A 16,907-nucleotide genomic window follows, 5' to 3' on the forward strand; every position below is an offset into this window, starting at 1 on the left:
TCAACGCAGCACATATCAACGAGTGGTGTGATCTTGGCAGCCGCTGGAAACGACGACCATCACCTGTAGCAGCGTGCTTCGCCAGCATTCGTCGGCAGCGAGCACTGCGCCTGCGTGGATTCCTGGCTGAAGAACTTAAAAGCCCACGGAGACCCCATCGCTGCCTCACTTGGCAGCAGCAGTCACGGCGATCGCACTGTTTTTCTAAGCGCCTACGTATACTTTCACAGGTTAGTGAAATGTTTCACTACTAGTGGCATTGATTTCACTTTCGCTGTGACTGCTGCTGCTACACACTGTGATCTGTTGATTGCGCTTGTTTTCACTGGGGCTGTTCTTGCTGTAGCGCGATTTCAAACTGCATGTTTTTTTTCTTTCTTCTTCATAAGTGGCAATGTCGAAAGAACTTATTAAACTATTTGATGAGCTGAAACGAGAACTTAAACAAGAGTTCCGTGAACTACGCGAAAGTCTCGAACGGGACTTAAGAAAGGACATACGCGAGATAAAAGCTAGCCTAGCATTTATAAATGACAACTACGAAGAAATGAAAACGTCTGTGAACCGCGTTGAGACAGAGAATGAGGAACTGAAGGCATCCGTAAACGAACTACAGGAGGAACGCGACGCTTTACGAGCGGAGCTGAAAGCTCATGAAGTAAGACTTTTACAAAACGAGCAACACACGCGATGTCACAACGTTGAATTGAAGGGTGTACCAATGAAGCAGAATGAAGACATCACAGAGATTGCCGATAGGATAGCTAGAGCGGTTGAGTTTCCACTTGAAAGGGGAGACATTGAGGTTTGCCACCGCGTTCGAACTGCGGGAAATGCAGATGCTCCAAACATAGTGTTGCAATTTGCCCGCAGATCCGTTCGTGATGCCTTCCTTGAGAAAGCTCGAAAGCAGAGGATAACGTCAGAGGACATTGAACTTGAACCGAAGACACAAATATTCATCAATGAGCACTTGAGTCCTTCAATGAAAAAACTGTTTGGTGCAGCAAATGCTAAAAAGAAAGAACTGAAGTGGAAGTATGCATGGACTCGGAATGGCAAAATATATGTGCGCAAAACTGACACGTCAAATGTCATTGCGATCACCCACCAGGATGATCTGCGCAAAATTGCGTAGTTGTACCTGCTGGCATCCAACCTAAGTACTAGTTTCGTGACATGGGTTATGAGCCACATGAGGTTACGCATTTGGTTAAACCTCAAACTACTGCTTTGTCTTTTTTCCACTTAAATATTAGATCCTTAATAAACAAAGAAGATGAATTAACTATTCTACTGGATACTCTCGAAGTTCCACTCACAGCAATAATGTTGACTGAAACATGGTACACTTCAGCATCGAATGTGTATCACCGTCCTGGATATCAGTGCTTTTATCAAAACCGAAACGATAAAAGAGGAGGCGGCGTCGCGCTTCTACTTAAAGATACAATATCGTGTGAAATGGTCGAGGAATACACGGCAACAACTGCTGATTACGAAGTGCTCACTCTGCGAAGCTCAAACCAACTTTTTTGTGTCATGTACAGGCCACCGTCTGGCGCCATAAGTCATTTCTTAGCATTTCTCGGAAATATCTTTAGCTATGCATCAGAGGAATCTATAGATATGGTTTTAGGTGGTGACATCAACATAAATATGCTTTCAACTTCACAATCACAAAAAGAACTCCATTCTTTAATTGCAGTGAATGGATTCTTTAGCTTAATAACAAAGCCCACACGAGTGACTTTAGAAAGTACGTCTTTATTAGATGTCTTCATTACAAATATTGACACTAACTTAATAACCGCAGACGTTGTTTACACAGATATTAGTGATCACCTTGGAATCTTTATGCTAGTTAACAAGCCCGTGCGTTTTAATAAAAGGAAAAAGCGAATAATTTATACACAGTCTATAACTAACAAAAACCTTGATTCCTTTTGTGATGCTATTAGCCAACAGACTTGGAATAATGTTTTTGAGGCGGATAGTAGCGATACTGCTTACTACAATTTCATCACATCATTTAAAACTGTATATGACGCGCACTTTCCACTAAAAAAAGTAAACGCGCCATCTAGGGCTAGGAAACCTTGGGTAACGTCTGAGTTGCTCCAAATGATAAAACATAAAAATAAGTTGTACGCACAGTTTGTAAAAACTAAAGATGCAAATTTGTTTAGCCAATTCAAGAAGTACAGAAATAATCTTACATCAAAACTGAAGATCGCTTGAGAAGCTTATTTTACAAATATATTTTGGAGCTCGACTGAACAAAGATCGGATCTTATGTGGAGGAAATTAAATTCCTTATTACGGCCATCTAACCCTGATCTTCCTGATAACTTTCAGCATGAGGGAAAGCGTATTTGTGACACTGGCTTAGCTGATACTTTTAACAACTTTTTTATCCAGCAAGCTTCTCAGAATCAAATGGGCAGCAGTCAAGATTACACTGCATTCTTGAAAGGATGCAACAGTTCATCATCACTTTTCTTTGCTCCGACAAACTGCGCAGAAGTTTTCTCGTGTATAAGCACAATTAAAGATAGCAAGTCAGTGGACACAAATGGCCTCCAAATAGCGCCCGTTAAACATGTTCTTCACCTTATATGCCCAGCCATTACGCACATTTACAATTTAATATTATCTACCGCTGTATTTCCGAAAGAACTCCAAACTGCTCGAGTGATACCGGTTTTTAAAAGTGGCGACAAATCTTTGATCCAAAATTACCGCCCTATATCTATATTACCGGTATTCTCTAAAGGTATAGAGAAGTTACTACATGGCAGAGTCCTGTCATTTTTTAACAAGCATGATCTCCTCCTTGACTTCCAGCACGGTTTTCGAAAGAATCGATCCACAGAAACAGCGCTACTTACACAAAAAGAAATATTAATAGATAAATTTCAAAATAAGGAAATAGTTGCAGGTATCTACATAGATTTCACAAAAGCGTTTGATTTATTATGTCACAAAATTCTCTTACATAAAATGGAAACCTACGGTATCCGTGGAAAAGCACTAGACTTAATGGAATCATACCTCTCCCATAGAACACAGTATGTAGACTTTAAAAGCTCCTTGTCCTCAGTACAGAATATCTGCACAGGAGTTCCCCAGGGAAGCATATTGGGTCCGCTTTTATTTTTAATTTATCTAAATGATATTGTGCGTTGTGAACCTGATAGTACATTTGTATCTTACGCCGATGATACTTCAGTGTTCATTTCTGGGAAATCAGAAGATGATATTGAAGAAAAAGCAGGTAGAACAATTAATGCATTAAATACATGGGCACAAGCAAATTTTTTGAAGATTAATCCTAAAAAGACTAAAATAGTGTTGTACTTGCCGAAAGGGAAGGTATTGTTTAGGCCACTCAATGTATGTTTAAACCATGATCCTGTGGAGATAGTGGATTCTGTCAAAATCCTTGGTGTCGTGTTTTCAAAACACTTGACTTGGAATGATCATGTGGATTATATCAGATCCAAAATATCTTCAACTGTCGGAGTTTTGTCGCGCCTGCGCACCATTCTTCCTGTCAAAATTAGGCTGTTGCTGTATAACTCCTTAATTCTATCTCTCTTACAATACTGCATTATCGTTTGGGGTACCACTGGTATCACGAACATGACCAAGTTACATCTTCTCCAAAAAAGAGCTGTGAGATGCATTGCTGGTGTTCCGTATTGTTTCCCTACGAGTGACCTCTTTTTAAAATATGAAATCCTGCCAGTCTTAGCTTTACATGAACACAGACTTTTAATGAGTTTCAAAAGTGCTTCGCGGAGCAATGAAAATTATGTTGGTAATTTGGCAGAACTTGCAAAAAACACCCATATTCCACAAACCAGAAATAAAGAAATGTGGCTAGTTCCTACACCTAGAGCATATTACTCACAACAATCTATCTCGTATACGCTGCCAGTGCTATTAAATAACTTAAACAAAGAAATGTTTGACCCTTTCCAGCATTCAAATATCGTTATTAAGAAATTTTTTCTGAACAAGTTTGTGTCATGACGCTGCATGTATTTTTATGTTGGTACTTTTTGCTTTTTTTTTCAAGGTGTGTTATTTTCTTTTGTGCTATAATGTATAGCGCAGAATTTATTGCCGCTTGTCTGTTGCAATGCCAGCGTGGAATAAGGGGGCAGGACCTCTGTCAAGCTTTCGAGCTTTTAGTCCTGTCTCCTTCTCTAATATAGAGAAAATAAAAGGCTGATTGATTGATTGATTGATTCAGTGAGTGGGCAGAAGGCGTGGGCAGAGCGCATCTTGTTTCTTTCGCAAGGCAGCACTTGGGAATCAGGCACAAGCTCCAAATGCCTTCTGACACACTTCCCACACGGAGCCGTGAAGTCGGACTATCTGCTGCCACACCAGCAGCAAATTTATAGTGAACGCGCGCCCTACTGACTAGTTTTTTTTTGTTTTTTTTTTTTGGGGGGGGGGGTTTAGCACTGAAAATAAAACTTTGAAAGCTTAGAAATTTTTATTTTGTTCAGCCGCTCGGCTTTGGTCGCATCCATAGCACGAGCGAGCGAAAGCTTCGCAACGAATTCACTTTTTCTGCCATACATGTCAGCCATTGGAAGCCGGAAATGGTTCCAAAACTTTTTTCCGTACACCAGCTAAATCCGTTGATCCGTGAAGTATCCGTTGTACACGCGCAGTTGTTTCACGCTGTATCACATGTGCGTGCAAGCCATTGCACGGTCAGCACTTAATGTCTTGGGACATGAAAAAAAAAATGGCTGAGTCTTAGCTAAGGTTAAGCCTAGTCATATGCGAAGCATATTGATGGCTAGGCTTGGTAATACATGGCTTTCCTTGGTTGACATTCATCCCGCTCTTCATCGGTCTCTGTGGCACGCTGAAGATCTCGCTTCTCGTTCAAATCAGCCCTGCTTCTAGGCGGCATCCCAACACCTGGCCGCCTCGTAAGTGCCCGGAGAGCGAGGCAAGCTCAGCTTTATACCGCTGCTGTAGCGTCACGTGGTCAGCTGCAGCGCCTCTGATGTGGAGCCTCCACCGCCGCGGCCGACCGCGCGAGCCGGCAGCCCATCTCTCCTCTGCTGTGACGTCATGTTGTCACGTGGTCAGCCGCCGCGCCTCTGATGTGGAGCCTCCACCACCGCGGCCGACCGCGCGAGCCGGCAGCCCATCTCTCCTCTGCTGTGACGTCATGTTGTCACGTGGTGTCACGTGGTCACGCTAAAGGTCAATGGTAGCTCCACCGCCGCGCTCGACGGGCTGTAGTGTAGCTCTAGTAATATGCTTCGCATAAAAACTAGTCACACAACAGTCGACGAGAAAAGGCCACAAGACACAAGGCCACTAGGCCACAAGGCCACAAAGGACACAAGGCCACAAGACGATGACTATTATGCATTTTCAACTCCAAATGCGTGTAGTTCTGGAGCATGTGCGCACACGCTTACACTAAAGGGGCTGCCGATAGCAGAAAAAAAGGTAGTATAAATGCGAAAGCATTACTAATTTCATTACGACAAAAATCGGCGGTGTGTGTTAAAGTGTGTACCCACAGGTGGTACAAAAAGTCACAGCGATGGTAAGAAAAATACAGTGACGTCATCAAGCGGCCGTATGACGCCCACAGCAAGCCGAGCACCACCACTTCAGACAACCCTATGCATGTCGTTCCTCTATACATATTCGCCACTGGCCGACCTCCATGTGGCGCCAGTTTTGCTGTAATTTGTACCAAAATTGTGACGCAACCGCAGGTCGTACAGAGTTCCGGTTGGTATCATACGCGCTCGTGTGTGTGGAGGTGGTGTGTGTGTGGGTGGGTGTCAATGCACCAGAGACAGTAATGCTTTCGCATTCTCTCACGTAAGCAGTCTTAAGGGTCTCTGCCGATTTTTTTTTTGTACCAGTCTACACAACAGACAACAGACTCCATTCTTCATCATGTTCATGTGCTTGCTGCCGCAGATCTTTATATATACTTCGGTACTCTTCCTTTCCTTAATGAAAAGTGAATGCATTGTTATGCGATTATCGAAAATGCCCTTCCCAACCGCGGAGTGCACGTCAGTGAAGGCAACTACTTAAACATTAAATTGACAAATTTCACGCAGTGCAACCACCCCAAGCTCTCGTCATGGATCGTAGATGCAACCGTCGCTGCCCGAAGGTGTATAGGTTGCCAACAACCATGATGTCTTTGCCTTTGTTTGCGAAGATGGCTTATCGACTACGGAATTAACGAGAGACCCTTGCTTGGCAGTCGCCACCAGCCGCGGAAAAGGCCGGGCTTTGTGGGCGGGTGATGGAATCGTGGCTGCTGGTTTCGAGCACTCAACTTCGCAAGGGTTCACTCGTTGCGGATACGCCGAGGCGGCAGAGGGCGTTGCGCTGTCGGCTGGTGCAACTTGCGGGGTGTCAATCCACGCGGGTGCAAGTTGCACGAAGGCATCCTCTGTGGAAGCCAGGGCGACCGGTGAGGCTTCTCCGCGGAGGCTTGGCGACAGCTGGTGCCTGTGTGCCTCTAGCTCTGGCTCGGCGACGGAGTCTGGACCCGGGTGGAGCCGTGTTGGAAAGCGCACGCCATCGCCCATGCTCGTGAAAATGGGAAATGGCCAGAGGAGGACGCTGGAGCCGAACACCTGCGCGAGGGCAGCGAGGAACGCAAACCATCGGCTTCGAAAAAAGATGCCGTCTGACTGAAGAGCTATTCGAAGCCAGATGTGATTTGCTCATAACGATAATGAAAATGAGATAACAACAATCAAAACAATGACGAAAATTAAAAAAAGTCGGGAAATGCAGCCCCCATCCCAGTCCAGCTAACCGACCGGAAACTGTTCACGTGTGTTCGCCATGTTTGGACCCAAATTGGGCTAATGACCCCGTGATATTTTTTGGCTGTGTTAGCACTATAGATTTTATTGTGGAGAACTACTCGTTGTCTGTGTGTGCCAATCATCCACCTCTAAGCGCCACTATTAGATAGGAGCGGAACAGGAGACCCTCCGGGCCCAGACGCTCCTGAGCACCCAGCGATGGACAGGTTAAATTCGTCTCCAACTTAAGAACCTTCACCTACAACCCATCAACGCCCATCATCCAGAAGGCATTTACCCAGCTATCACCAACCAACCTAGAGCCTGCATAATACTCCATCCATCCATCTCATGGCTCTTCCTGGTCGTTTACTTTTTTGGGTACGGAGGTGACGTTGCGTCGCCTCGATGTGCTGCTTTGATGATGTGTGCAACGCTGTGTAACTGCGTTAGATAGTTTTCCCTCGCCTGCTGTTTTATCTGGTCACATGGGTCTTGGTTGGCATTACAAAAGCTGTTATTTTCTCTGGATAAATCCTCTATCTGCACTTGGCAGCGGTGGTGGCTCGGCTCGAGCCAGTAGGCAGGCCCGTAAAATTTCCTTTCATCCTCCTCTCAGTCGCAACAACAACAACAACGAATAAATGTGTGGCAGTCAGCGCCAGTCCTGTCCACTTCTTCGTTTGTCTTTGTCTTTTCGCGCTGCATTCTTTAACCATGGTCACTGACCAACAAGCCCAAATAGCCACTTTACTTCACTATATTCCAACCCCGAAAACAAAGTTAAGATCAAGATGACCAGCTGATACTGCAAGCGCAGATTTCTCACGCAAACTCCGGAGCAATACGAGAGGAAACAATGTGTGAGCCTTCATTTGACTACCCCATAATGGCGAGTGACGAGTACAGCTTTGTTCCCTTCCTAGTTTTCATTTCGGCGTATAATATGGTGAAGTCATTCTGAAATTTGGTGGAGAAAGAACCACAAAAGTCGCAACATTATGTAAAAGGCGCGTTCCCGCCCATACGTCTCGCGACTCTACCGTACTTTTTATCGACACGCCAAGGGCTTCGAGAGAAAAAAAAAATCCCAGACGTTTACTCCTGCGGTAATGTCATCATGAAGCACATTTTTCCTCGCCGCGCGTTTCGCAACGCTTTTCCATCGCCCCGGTGGTTCCCGGCCAACAACTCTCTCCTTATGACATAATTCTGATGCTGTCATGTAAACCCGCGACAATCTGTTAAGAGCTCTACTCTAAAACGAAGTGCAGATATACGGATCAAAATTGTTCTTAATCGAATACGTGGCTTAGTGGTTATGGCGCTCGGCTGCTGACCCGAAAGACGCGGGCTCGATACCGGCCACAGCGGTTAATTCCATTGGAGGCGAAATTATACAGGCCCGTGCAGTGTGCGATGTCAGAGCACATTAAAGAACCCCAGGAGGTCGATATTTCCGGAGGCCTTCAATACGGCGACCCTCATAGATTGAGTCGCTTTGTAACGTTAAACCCCCATAAACCATAAACCTTAATTCAATACTCCACCTGCTTCGTTGCAACAACCATCACCTGGGCGAAATTCTCGCGGGGACCGATGTCGAAGGAGTCCCCGGGGTCGGCAAAGCCGTAGGCGCGCATGCCTTCCAGCGTGGTCTCGTTGTTGTAGACCAGACGCAGGTGGACGCTGAAGAAGCCGCCCACCAGAAGGGTGAGTGCGCCGCCCACCACCACCAGGAAGCCGACGTGGGCAATGCTGCCGGCGGACAGCTCCAGCGTGTTGGCGGCGTCCCACGCGAAAGAAGAGGTGGTGACGAGGGTGAACGCCGACAGCAGCGCCACGTAGAGCAGCGTGAGAAGGAAGAACTTGTAGCTGCTGAAGCACACGCAGTTGTTGAGCCAGGGACAGTGGTGGTCCATCTTGGGGATGCACCTGCAGGGTAAGGGGTTCTTGAGGTGTCTCGCTGAGCTGCAACTATTCTAATACAGAAAAAAAAAGAAAAAAGACCTATCGACTTGCGGTGAATCGAGCCATGTCCAACATTCTTGGATAAAAATTCTGAATATCGGAAAAGTGTAAGGTGCTGGTAGAGAAATATTAAAAGTAATGGTCCATTCTTCCGATAACGAGGAACACTTTTCAGGAGAGCAAAAACTTTACTAGCAAAAAAAAAATGCAAGCCTGCCTTCAGGGGATCTGTGGATATACCGAGTTTTATAGTAAAATCTTAGTCTATAAAAAAATTGCGTTCATAAACTCTCTCTCTCTCAAAAAAATTGGCAGTGGCTTATCTCTGGTTAAGCCTGGATATACAAGCGAAAAGCTGAAGGAGTTATGCTTTGTTTGACGTCATGACAGTCGCAGTTCGCGCACAATGTACTGGCAGCACCACGATAACGGTGTAGGCAAGCGCGTTATTAGCCCTCCTTCCGCATGCGTAGCAACTGTGGTAAACACGCGGCTGCAACGAAAGGGCAAACGGTGGCGAGGAGGCGCAGTAGCCACCTCCCTCGCTACCACTTCTGGGTCTTCTTTTCCTCCTTCTACGGCGAATGTCTGCGCCTCTTCGACGGCCGCCGCCGCCGCTCACGCGTTCTCGCAACGCCTTGCGAAAGAACCTTCTCTTGGGACGGGGGCGGAAACCGCGCGGCGAAGGGTAAACCGGTGGCGAGGAGGAGAAGGAACGGGGGTGGCGAGGAGGAGGAAGGGCGCGCCGTGGCGGCGCCCAGTGGTGGCCCACGCGAAGCGCGTTGTTGACGAGCCTAGTGAAGCTTTTCGCTTCAAAAATCTTTTGTCCAGTATTGCTGAGTGAGTGAACTCATGAAAACGATTCACCCCACCAGCTCGCCGCCGCGGTGGCTCAGTGGTTATGGTGCTCGGCTGCTGACCCAAAAGACGCGGGTACGATCCCGGCTGCGGCGGCGGAATTTCTTTGGAGGAGAAATTCTAGAGGACCGTGTACTGTGCGATGTCAGTGCACGGTAAAGAACTTCAGATGGTCGAAATTTCCGGAGCCCTTCACTACGGCGTCTCTCATAGCCTGAGTCGCTTTGGGACGTTAAACCCGATAAACCAACCAATCACCCCACCAGCTCAACCGTCAAACAAGTTCAACAGTTCAGCTGTTGAGGTGAACCAACTGTGGTTGTGATTGACTTGATAAAACAAAAATATGAAAACGTACTTCTCGTCGACATCGAGCTCTCCGGCGCCGAGAAGAAATTGGTCCCAGTTATAACTGAATAAGGAGTGGTATTACAGCGGTACTACGAGGCACAACCAGCATATGTAGTCTCAGGGCTTCAGAATCCCCTGAAGTGGGCCGGGCCCACTCAGGATGTGCTTCTACGAAGGGTGGTGAACGAGGACTTTACTTATGGTTTAGTGTCTTATCTTTTATATATACTGCGATGTGCATTCAGTGACTGAATGAAGCGATGGCTTAAGATTTCGAAACAATTAGAAACAGTTCATGTACCTGATCTGACTTGCTTGTTTTACTGCACGTAACTGCAGGACACTCCACGACACTATGTACTTGTTCCTTCGTCTCACTGTCTGTTTCTTTGCCTCCCTCGGTGTCAGTAGTGTCATTTAGTAGCGCGCAGCTAAAACCAAGATGCTGAACCAACCGCCCTCTTTTACCTATACTGAGTGACTTTCATTCTAATTCAAGTGTGATTGCTTTCAATATGATTGCTCGCTGATGTCGTATTGCACTTGATTTTTGGAATGTTCGCATAATCACCAATGCGTTAAAGCTGATATTGTTGTTACGTATTTCGCTTTTTTAAGTATAATGTGACACCTTTTTTTAAAAAACCCTAGGATGTTTTCTAATTAGTAAAGTTTCTGCTTTAACCTCACTCCCACTACAGCATTTCACATTGTGAGTTGATGTGTTTTAAATTCTCCGAAGCTTAGTACCTTTGAAAGATATTAATAATTATTTACCTGAACATCTTTTCTCTCCAACGGCCAAAGCCATCAGCTATTTACTCACAATGCGGCTTTCAGTCGCAAACTTTTGTTCAGAAGATACTTCCACAGTGCGATTCATCATTTCTATAAGGCGGGTGACAAAGTGTGTGGGTGTGGACGGCTGAGCGACACAATAGGGCAGAGCGCTATGCTTGACGCCTTTTTGAAGCGCTTTAAAGCAGGTTTAAGGAAGCGAATTCCAGGTCTATGAGGCAGTCGACAAATCAAGCCGCACTTTTTGCACGAGGAGCAGTGGTGGCAGCGGTCCGGCTTGACGAGGCCGCATTGGTCGCAGTAGCGGACGCTGCCGTCGTTGGCCCGCGTCAGGATGCCCCGAGATGCGCCCAGCGCTTCCAGCAGCACCCTACGCTCCTCGTACGTCTTGCTGTCCTCGATCATGCCGCGGGTCACGGGGCTTAAGTAGTACCGCGTCGGAACGGCCGGGATTGACGCAGTGATCGCCTGCGACGCAGACCGATGCCGGCTTGATGGCTTTCCTGCCTCACCACGTTGCAATTCTGGTGACACTGTTACGAATGTCGGAGTTTTACTTAAGGCTCTTGACCGGATTTCTATTTGCTTTGTGTGCTTTGATCTGTTTGCTAAGCTTGAACGTTTTTGCTTTGAACACTTGTACGCACTTGATGTAAAGCAAGTGACATTTAATGACAAGAAGAGAGCACGGAGGTTAGGAAGCAAACGCAACATTATGGTGCCCTACATATTTCAATAAGGGCGTAAGTATGATGAGAAAGGGCTTTGTCTTTCACTGGACACATCTGAGGGGAGAAATTTGATGACGTAAACGGAGGAATAATTCAATCGCTGATAGTGAAACAAGCTATTGAATAATTATTTGTGTAACGCACTACTGTTATACTGAAACTACAATTCTGACCTGGCGCCTAATATTGCGATTACTAAACTTGACATATCTTCGTAGCTGCGGTATCTCCAGTCCCTGTATTGCTACCTGGTAGCTGCAAAGGCATGCACAACACCGGGCACAGCACAATGAATCATTCACGAGGCTTATGCTGCGTGTTTTCACAATTTTTATCGATAATGTTCTTTCGAGTATTTTATTACTTTTGTGAGGTTATATAAAAGCCAAACCTGAATAAAATTAAGACTGGCAGAATGTGGAAACAATACATGAAAGAACTGGAAGAGTGAACGAGGCCCTTGAGCAAGAATAAGCAGATATTAAAAGTCAAAATGCGGTGTGAAAGTTCAGAGGCGTGATGAAAAGTCTTTCCGACAACCAAAAAGACAGTCGCATGCCGGTGGTATAGGCTTGCTGGAAAGAAAATCGGCTAACACGGTACTGCCGTTTTACTCACCGGAGTAATGATTACGAGATATTCTAGTAAAGACCTTAATTGAGGACAACCTTTCGCTTAGTTTCTGGCCTGCTATCCTACCTATCTCGCTTGTGCGATAAGCCATTCCCCCAGTAAGCTTGTAATTCTTGTCAGATGACGCCACTGCATGCGGCTCAATCGGCAATACCAGAATATCGCCTGTGCCATGTTGAGAAAACTAGTTGATGGAGGCGATTACTATGACCTCTAGTGCTAGCTGCTGGTATATGCCTTGAACTTTTCGGCAACCATGTGTCTCTGATTGGTGTACCATAAATAATGTGACGTTTTTAGACCGCTAAATTTTCGACCAGTCAGTGAACGAAATTTCGAAATCAAGCAGCAAGGATGAATCTGGCATCCGTTATGATTAATGAGTATTATATGATCCTTATTGATGCAACTTCTTTAGACATCTATTTCCTGGGGGAGTCATTCTGACGAGGAAAACGTCAACAGAAACCAGCCGTGTGCTAATCTCATTTTCTTAATTGTCCTTAATCTTGGTCCAAACCCCCGCACCTCCTACGCATATTCACGTCTTCCTTTTAACTTCCTTTACATTGCACGCAATACGCACCCGCAGGAAGGACCACAGTGCCATCAGCAGGAGCAGCAGGAAGACAGACTCAAGCGAGAATCGCTCCACGTCATCCTTGACCAGGGCTGGGCAGAAGACGTGCACGTAGGCGTAGTAGGCCCAGCCGAACGTGGCCAGGACTCCGACGACAGGAAGCCACTCGGTCGCCGAACTTCGGCGAAGCGGAAAGCCGAGGACCGCCGGCATCGGGGACATCGAGGCACTTCTTCCATCTCTTCTTCCACTAGTATGCCGAGCTCCACGCGCATCATCCTCTTCTTCGCCATCCTCTTTGCCGGCAAGTTCTGCCGCCAAAACCTCATGCAGTGAAATGAATACCAACACGGCCAGCTCGAATTAATATAAAGCTGCATACTTTGAAAGGTACGGAGTATGCCATAATGGACATGTTTGTTCCGTCCATTGAGCGAACAAGGTACAGTACTGGGCATGTCCCCAAACACCGACGTACAGCCTTGTGGCCTCACCTTCTGGATCTTCGCTTAAATTCTTACAATCAACACTAGGACTAGCTCTGGTAAGCTCTCACATGTCGCCATACAGCATGAAAGAAATGAATTTTCTTGATACAAACCATGTGCGAGAAATTCATCGCTGCCAAGTGATAAAACGCGGCAGCGAGGATCCGCTGATTCAGACGTTGCTCACATTGCCTCCGTGTATTAAGAGCCAGCGCCCCAATCTCATTCCTCTCTGCGCAAAGCCTTTCGCGTACGTAAGACGAGGAGATAAGCCGAGTCCTCTACTCGCTTGTGTTTGCCGCGAATCTCTACGCGTCGCTGAGCCACGGTTTCCTCCCGCCCGTTTTGGTAATCACAAGTGGCACCAAGCGCTGCCACGCAGCTTGGCCCTCGACTGGCTTATCACACGGCGCCCAGGCTCGAGATCCCTTTCCGTAACGTGTTTAGGATGGCATGCATATCTCGCAGCTTGTATTTAGATGCGCAACTGGAATCTCTTGCATGGTCATGGCGGCTTCGGGAAGAGTGAAAGTTTTAATGCAGAATGACTGGAGATGAAGAGTGCCCAGGAGACCCGTGCTTGTGTGAATAAAATAAAAAGGAAACGAAAAACTAACATGACGATTACGAAGCTCGCTAATACTTTATTAGAGTGCGGCTGTTGTGGGTGATTCCTGCGCTGGAATGAAGTAATGTGTTTTCTACTTTTATGCGAACGAAATCATATAATACATTTTATGCAGACATGGCTAGTTGATTTTTTTATTCATTCAAGATGTGCAGATATTTTACTTGCCGTTCCGAAAATATATTCAATAATATTCAATAATAGCAGAAAAAGAAATGACGGTAGTGCTTTTCTGTTCGCAGCAGAATAAGAGTTTTCGGACGGTGGTTTTTTTTTCACCTACATCGAAATTCTAAGATCTAACCCAATAGCCTACAGGTAGGCCTATCTAGCCCGACGCAAAATTTTCTGTTTTTGTCCACGCTATGCGTATGAATATGTATGCAGAAATATTGGTACATAGAATTACGACTTGAAGGCTCAATTAATATTCGGTAGTATTACCATGAGCAGGAGCGCTGAAACATGCGGATACACCTCACGTTTTTAGCTGCGCTTGGTCTCTTACAAGGTCTGTTCTGAAAGTAGTAGGACTGGTTTTTTTCTGGGCGAACGGGCGGACGAGAGGCGGTCTGCGCGTGCAGGACCGTTGAAGGGGGATATTGGGAACGCTGGGGCAATCGCCAGTCGGCTCTCGGCCGTTGAAGAGAGCCGGTCGCTTGTACTGTGAACCCTTGTTGAAACGTCTCGTCACGCAAAATCATGGAGCGTTTACCGGATCAACGATACGCGATCAAATTTTGTGTAAATCTTGGCAAAACGGGCAAAGAGACTGACGACATGAATTAGGAGGCCTACGGTGACGCTGCTATGGGTAGACCAGGTATTTTTTGAGTGGCGCAAGCTGCTCAGAGAAGGTAAGGAAAGAGTGGAAGACGACGACCGCCCAGGACGCCCTTCGACCTACAAGACCAACGAAAATGTGTAGCAAGTGAAACATTTACTGAACAATTATTGTAGGATGAGTATCAGAATGATTGCTGATGACTTGCGCATTCCCCAAACCCAAGTTTTTGAGATCGTGACAGAAAACTTAGCCATGAGGAAAGTGTGCGCGAAGTTGGTGCCGGGAGTGTTGTCAGAGGAGGGAAAAGGCCAACCGGAAAGCGATCTGCCAGGACCTTCTTAATCATGCGAATGAGGACCCCAATTTTTTGCCCAGCACAAGGCGGCAACGCTGCCTCAGCTCCCCGACAGCCTCGACTTGGCCCCGCCAGACTTTTTTCTATTCCTGAAAATAAAATCGACGCTCAAGAGGAAACATTACGAATTGGTAGAGGCGGTTCAACACACCGTGACGAGGGAGCTAAACAGCATTCCGGTACAGGCATTTTTGGAGGCGTACGAAAATTGTAAAAATCATTAGCAGCAGCGTGTAGGTGCGAAAGGGTGCTACTTTGAAAAATTCTAATCGTTTTTACTACTCTCATGAATAAATTGTATTTAAAAAAATGAGTCCTACTACTTTCAGAACAGACCCTGTATTTATGTTGAGGATAGCAAGTGGGGAACATATAGGCAGAGAGTTGTTCTTCAGTCAGCCTGTTGTATCCTGACACTCATCACTGCATCAAGAGAAAATGACCAAGGAGTGGCGACAATGAGGCCAGATAGAAGGTATGACTCATGCACACACGCGCGCACACCTATATACACGCACGCAAAACAAGCCAGCATACCTGATGACGTTATAGAACGCGACGATTCATCGCTCAGAAAATTTCACACCGACGTCTTCAGTGCACACGTAAATATCGGCAGCCTCATATAGATTTAGCCGCATAATGTAATCATAGACGCAACAAATGGGAAGAGTAAGAAAAAACCAATAGCTCTCACCGCCTGTGCTAGCTCTTCCCTAGAATATCTCTACTAATGTACTGTAGATAATCGTTGGCAATTAAGACAGAGGCTGTAGAATACAGCAGCGGGTGTTTTAATTGAGGGAACCAGTTTAATTAACGACCTTACATTACATGGTCGGCAGGCTTCTGCAGTAGATATTCGCTCGCGAAGGGATGTAGCAATGTGAAATGAATCCTTTACAGCAGGGGTGAAGTAGAGTAACGGTGGCAGAATGTCCGGAGTCATGTGCTCAATTAGTAATAGTTAACTCGTCTTATCGAAACGTCAGCTGTGGTTACCGATGGTCCTTGTGCTAAGCGTTGGCACTGTTCCATCTTTACGCCAATGCCTTTTGAACTAATCACTCCGGTGACACGGGTCAAACATGCGTCACGGCGTTCTGCCGTTCGACCATGAATCTACACACCAGAGAAAAAACCACGACGGAAGTTGAGTTTAAGAGTTTTAAAATATATATATTCAGAAACGTAGCCATAAAGTTTGGTTTATTGGGGTTTAACGTCCCGAAGCAACTCATGCTATGAGGGACGCCGTAGTGAAGGGCTCCGGAAATTTCGACCACCTGGGGTTCTTTAACGTGCACTGACATCGCACAGTACGCGGGCCTCTGGAATTTCTCCTTCATCGAAATTCAGCCGCCGCGGCCGGGATCGAACCCGCGTCTTTCGGGACAGCAGCCGAGCACCGTAACCACTGAGCCACAGCGGCGGGGCAAACGTAGCCATAAAGTGTGAAAAGTTCACAGCTGAGACAAGAAGCCATGGTGAGGAATCATCAGACGACTACTAGACGGTGCTATTTGTAATAAAATTTTTTCACTCATTTGTACTCTGAATTTCTTCATGACAAGCAACATGCATCTGTGAATGAATGTTTTTAGTGCCGCATATTATTTATGGATTATCCGCTCATCGTTGAGAACCGGGGCCAAATGCTTTTGAAGGCAGCGAAGGTAACAGCGAATACACGCGTGAGCGACCTGGATTCCAGTCATGCCTATTTTAACTAACGCTATATTTACGATTATATTTCGGGTGCACCTAGTAAACCAGGGAAACTCAAATCAAAACAACCCTGGTGAAGAACAATGAATAGAATGAGTGGAGCTTATTATTAAAAGAATTCGACTCCTTTAGGCGGTTTGTTGGAAGCAGATCACCTCAGTAGACTTTCGGT

The 16,907-nt window shown here is 46.1% G+C and overlaps 1 protein-coding gene across 1 annotated transcript; it reads right to left on the reverse strand.

The window, feature by feature from the left end:
• Positions 1–6,143: 6,143 nt before the first annotated feature.
• LOC149358537 (palmitoyltransferase ZDHHC20-B-like) lies at positions 6,144–12,971 on the reverse strand. The gene is made up of 4 exons (XM_089568851.1): positions 12,756–12,971; positions 11,047–11,273; positions 8,402–8,762; positions 6,144–6,650 (listed from the first exon to the last, which is right to left on the reverse strand). Exons 1-4 carry the CDS (start codon positions 12,969–12,971, stop codon positions 6,144–6,146), a joined length of 1,311 nt encoding a protein of 436 aa, XP_089424977.1.
• Between the last annotated feature and the right edge of the window lie 3,936 nt (positions 12,972–16,907).

This window comes from Amblyomma mixtum, chromosome 2, assembly GCF_055824585.1.
Source record: "Amblyomma mixtum isolate Tamu chromosome 2, ASM5582458v1, whole genome shotgun sequence".
Classification (NCBI taxonomy): Eukaryota; Metazoa; Arthropoda; class Arachnida; order Ixodida; family Ixodidae; genus Amblyomma; species Amblyomma mixtum.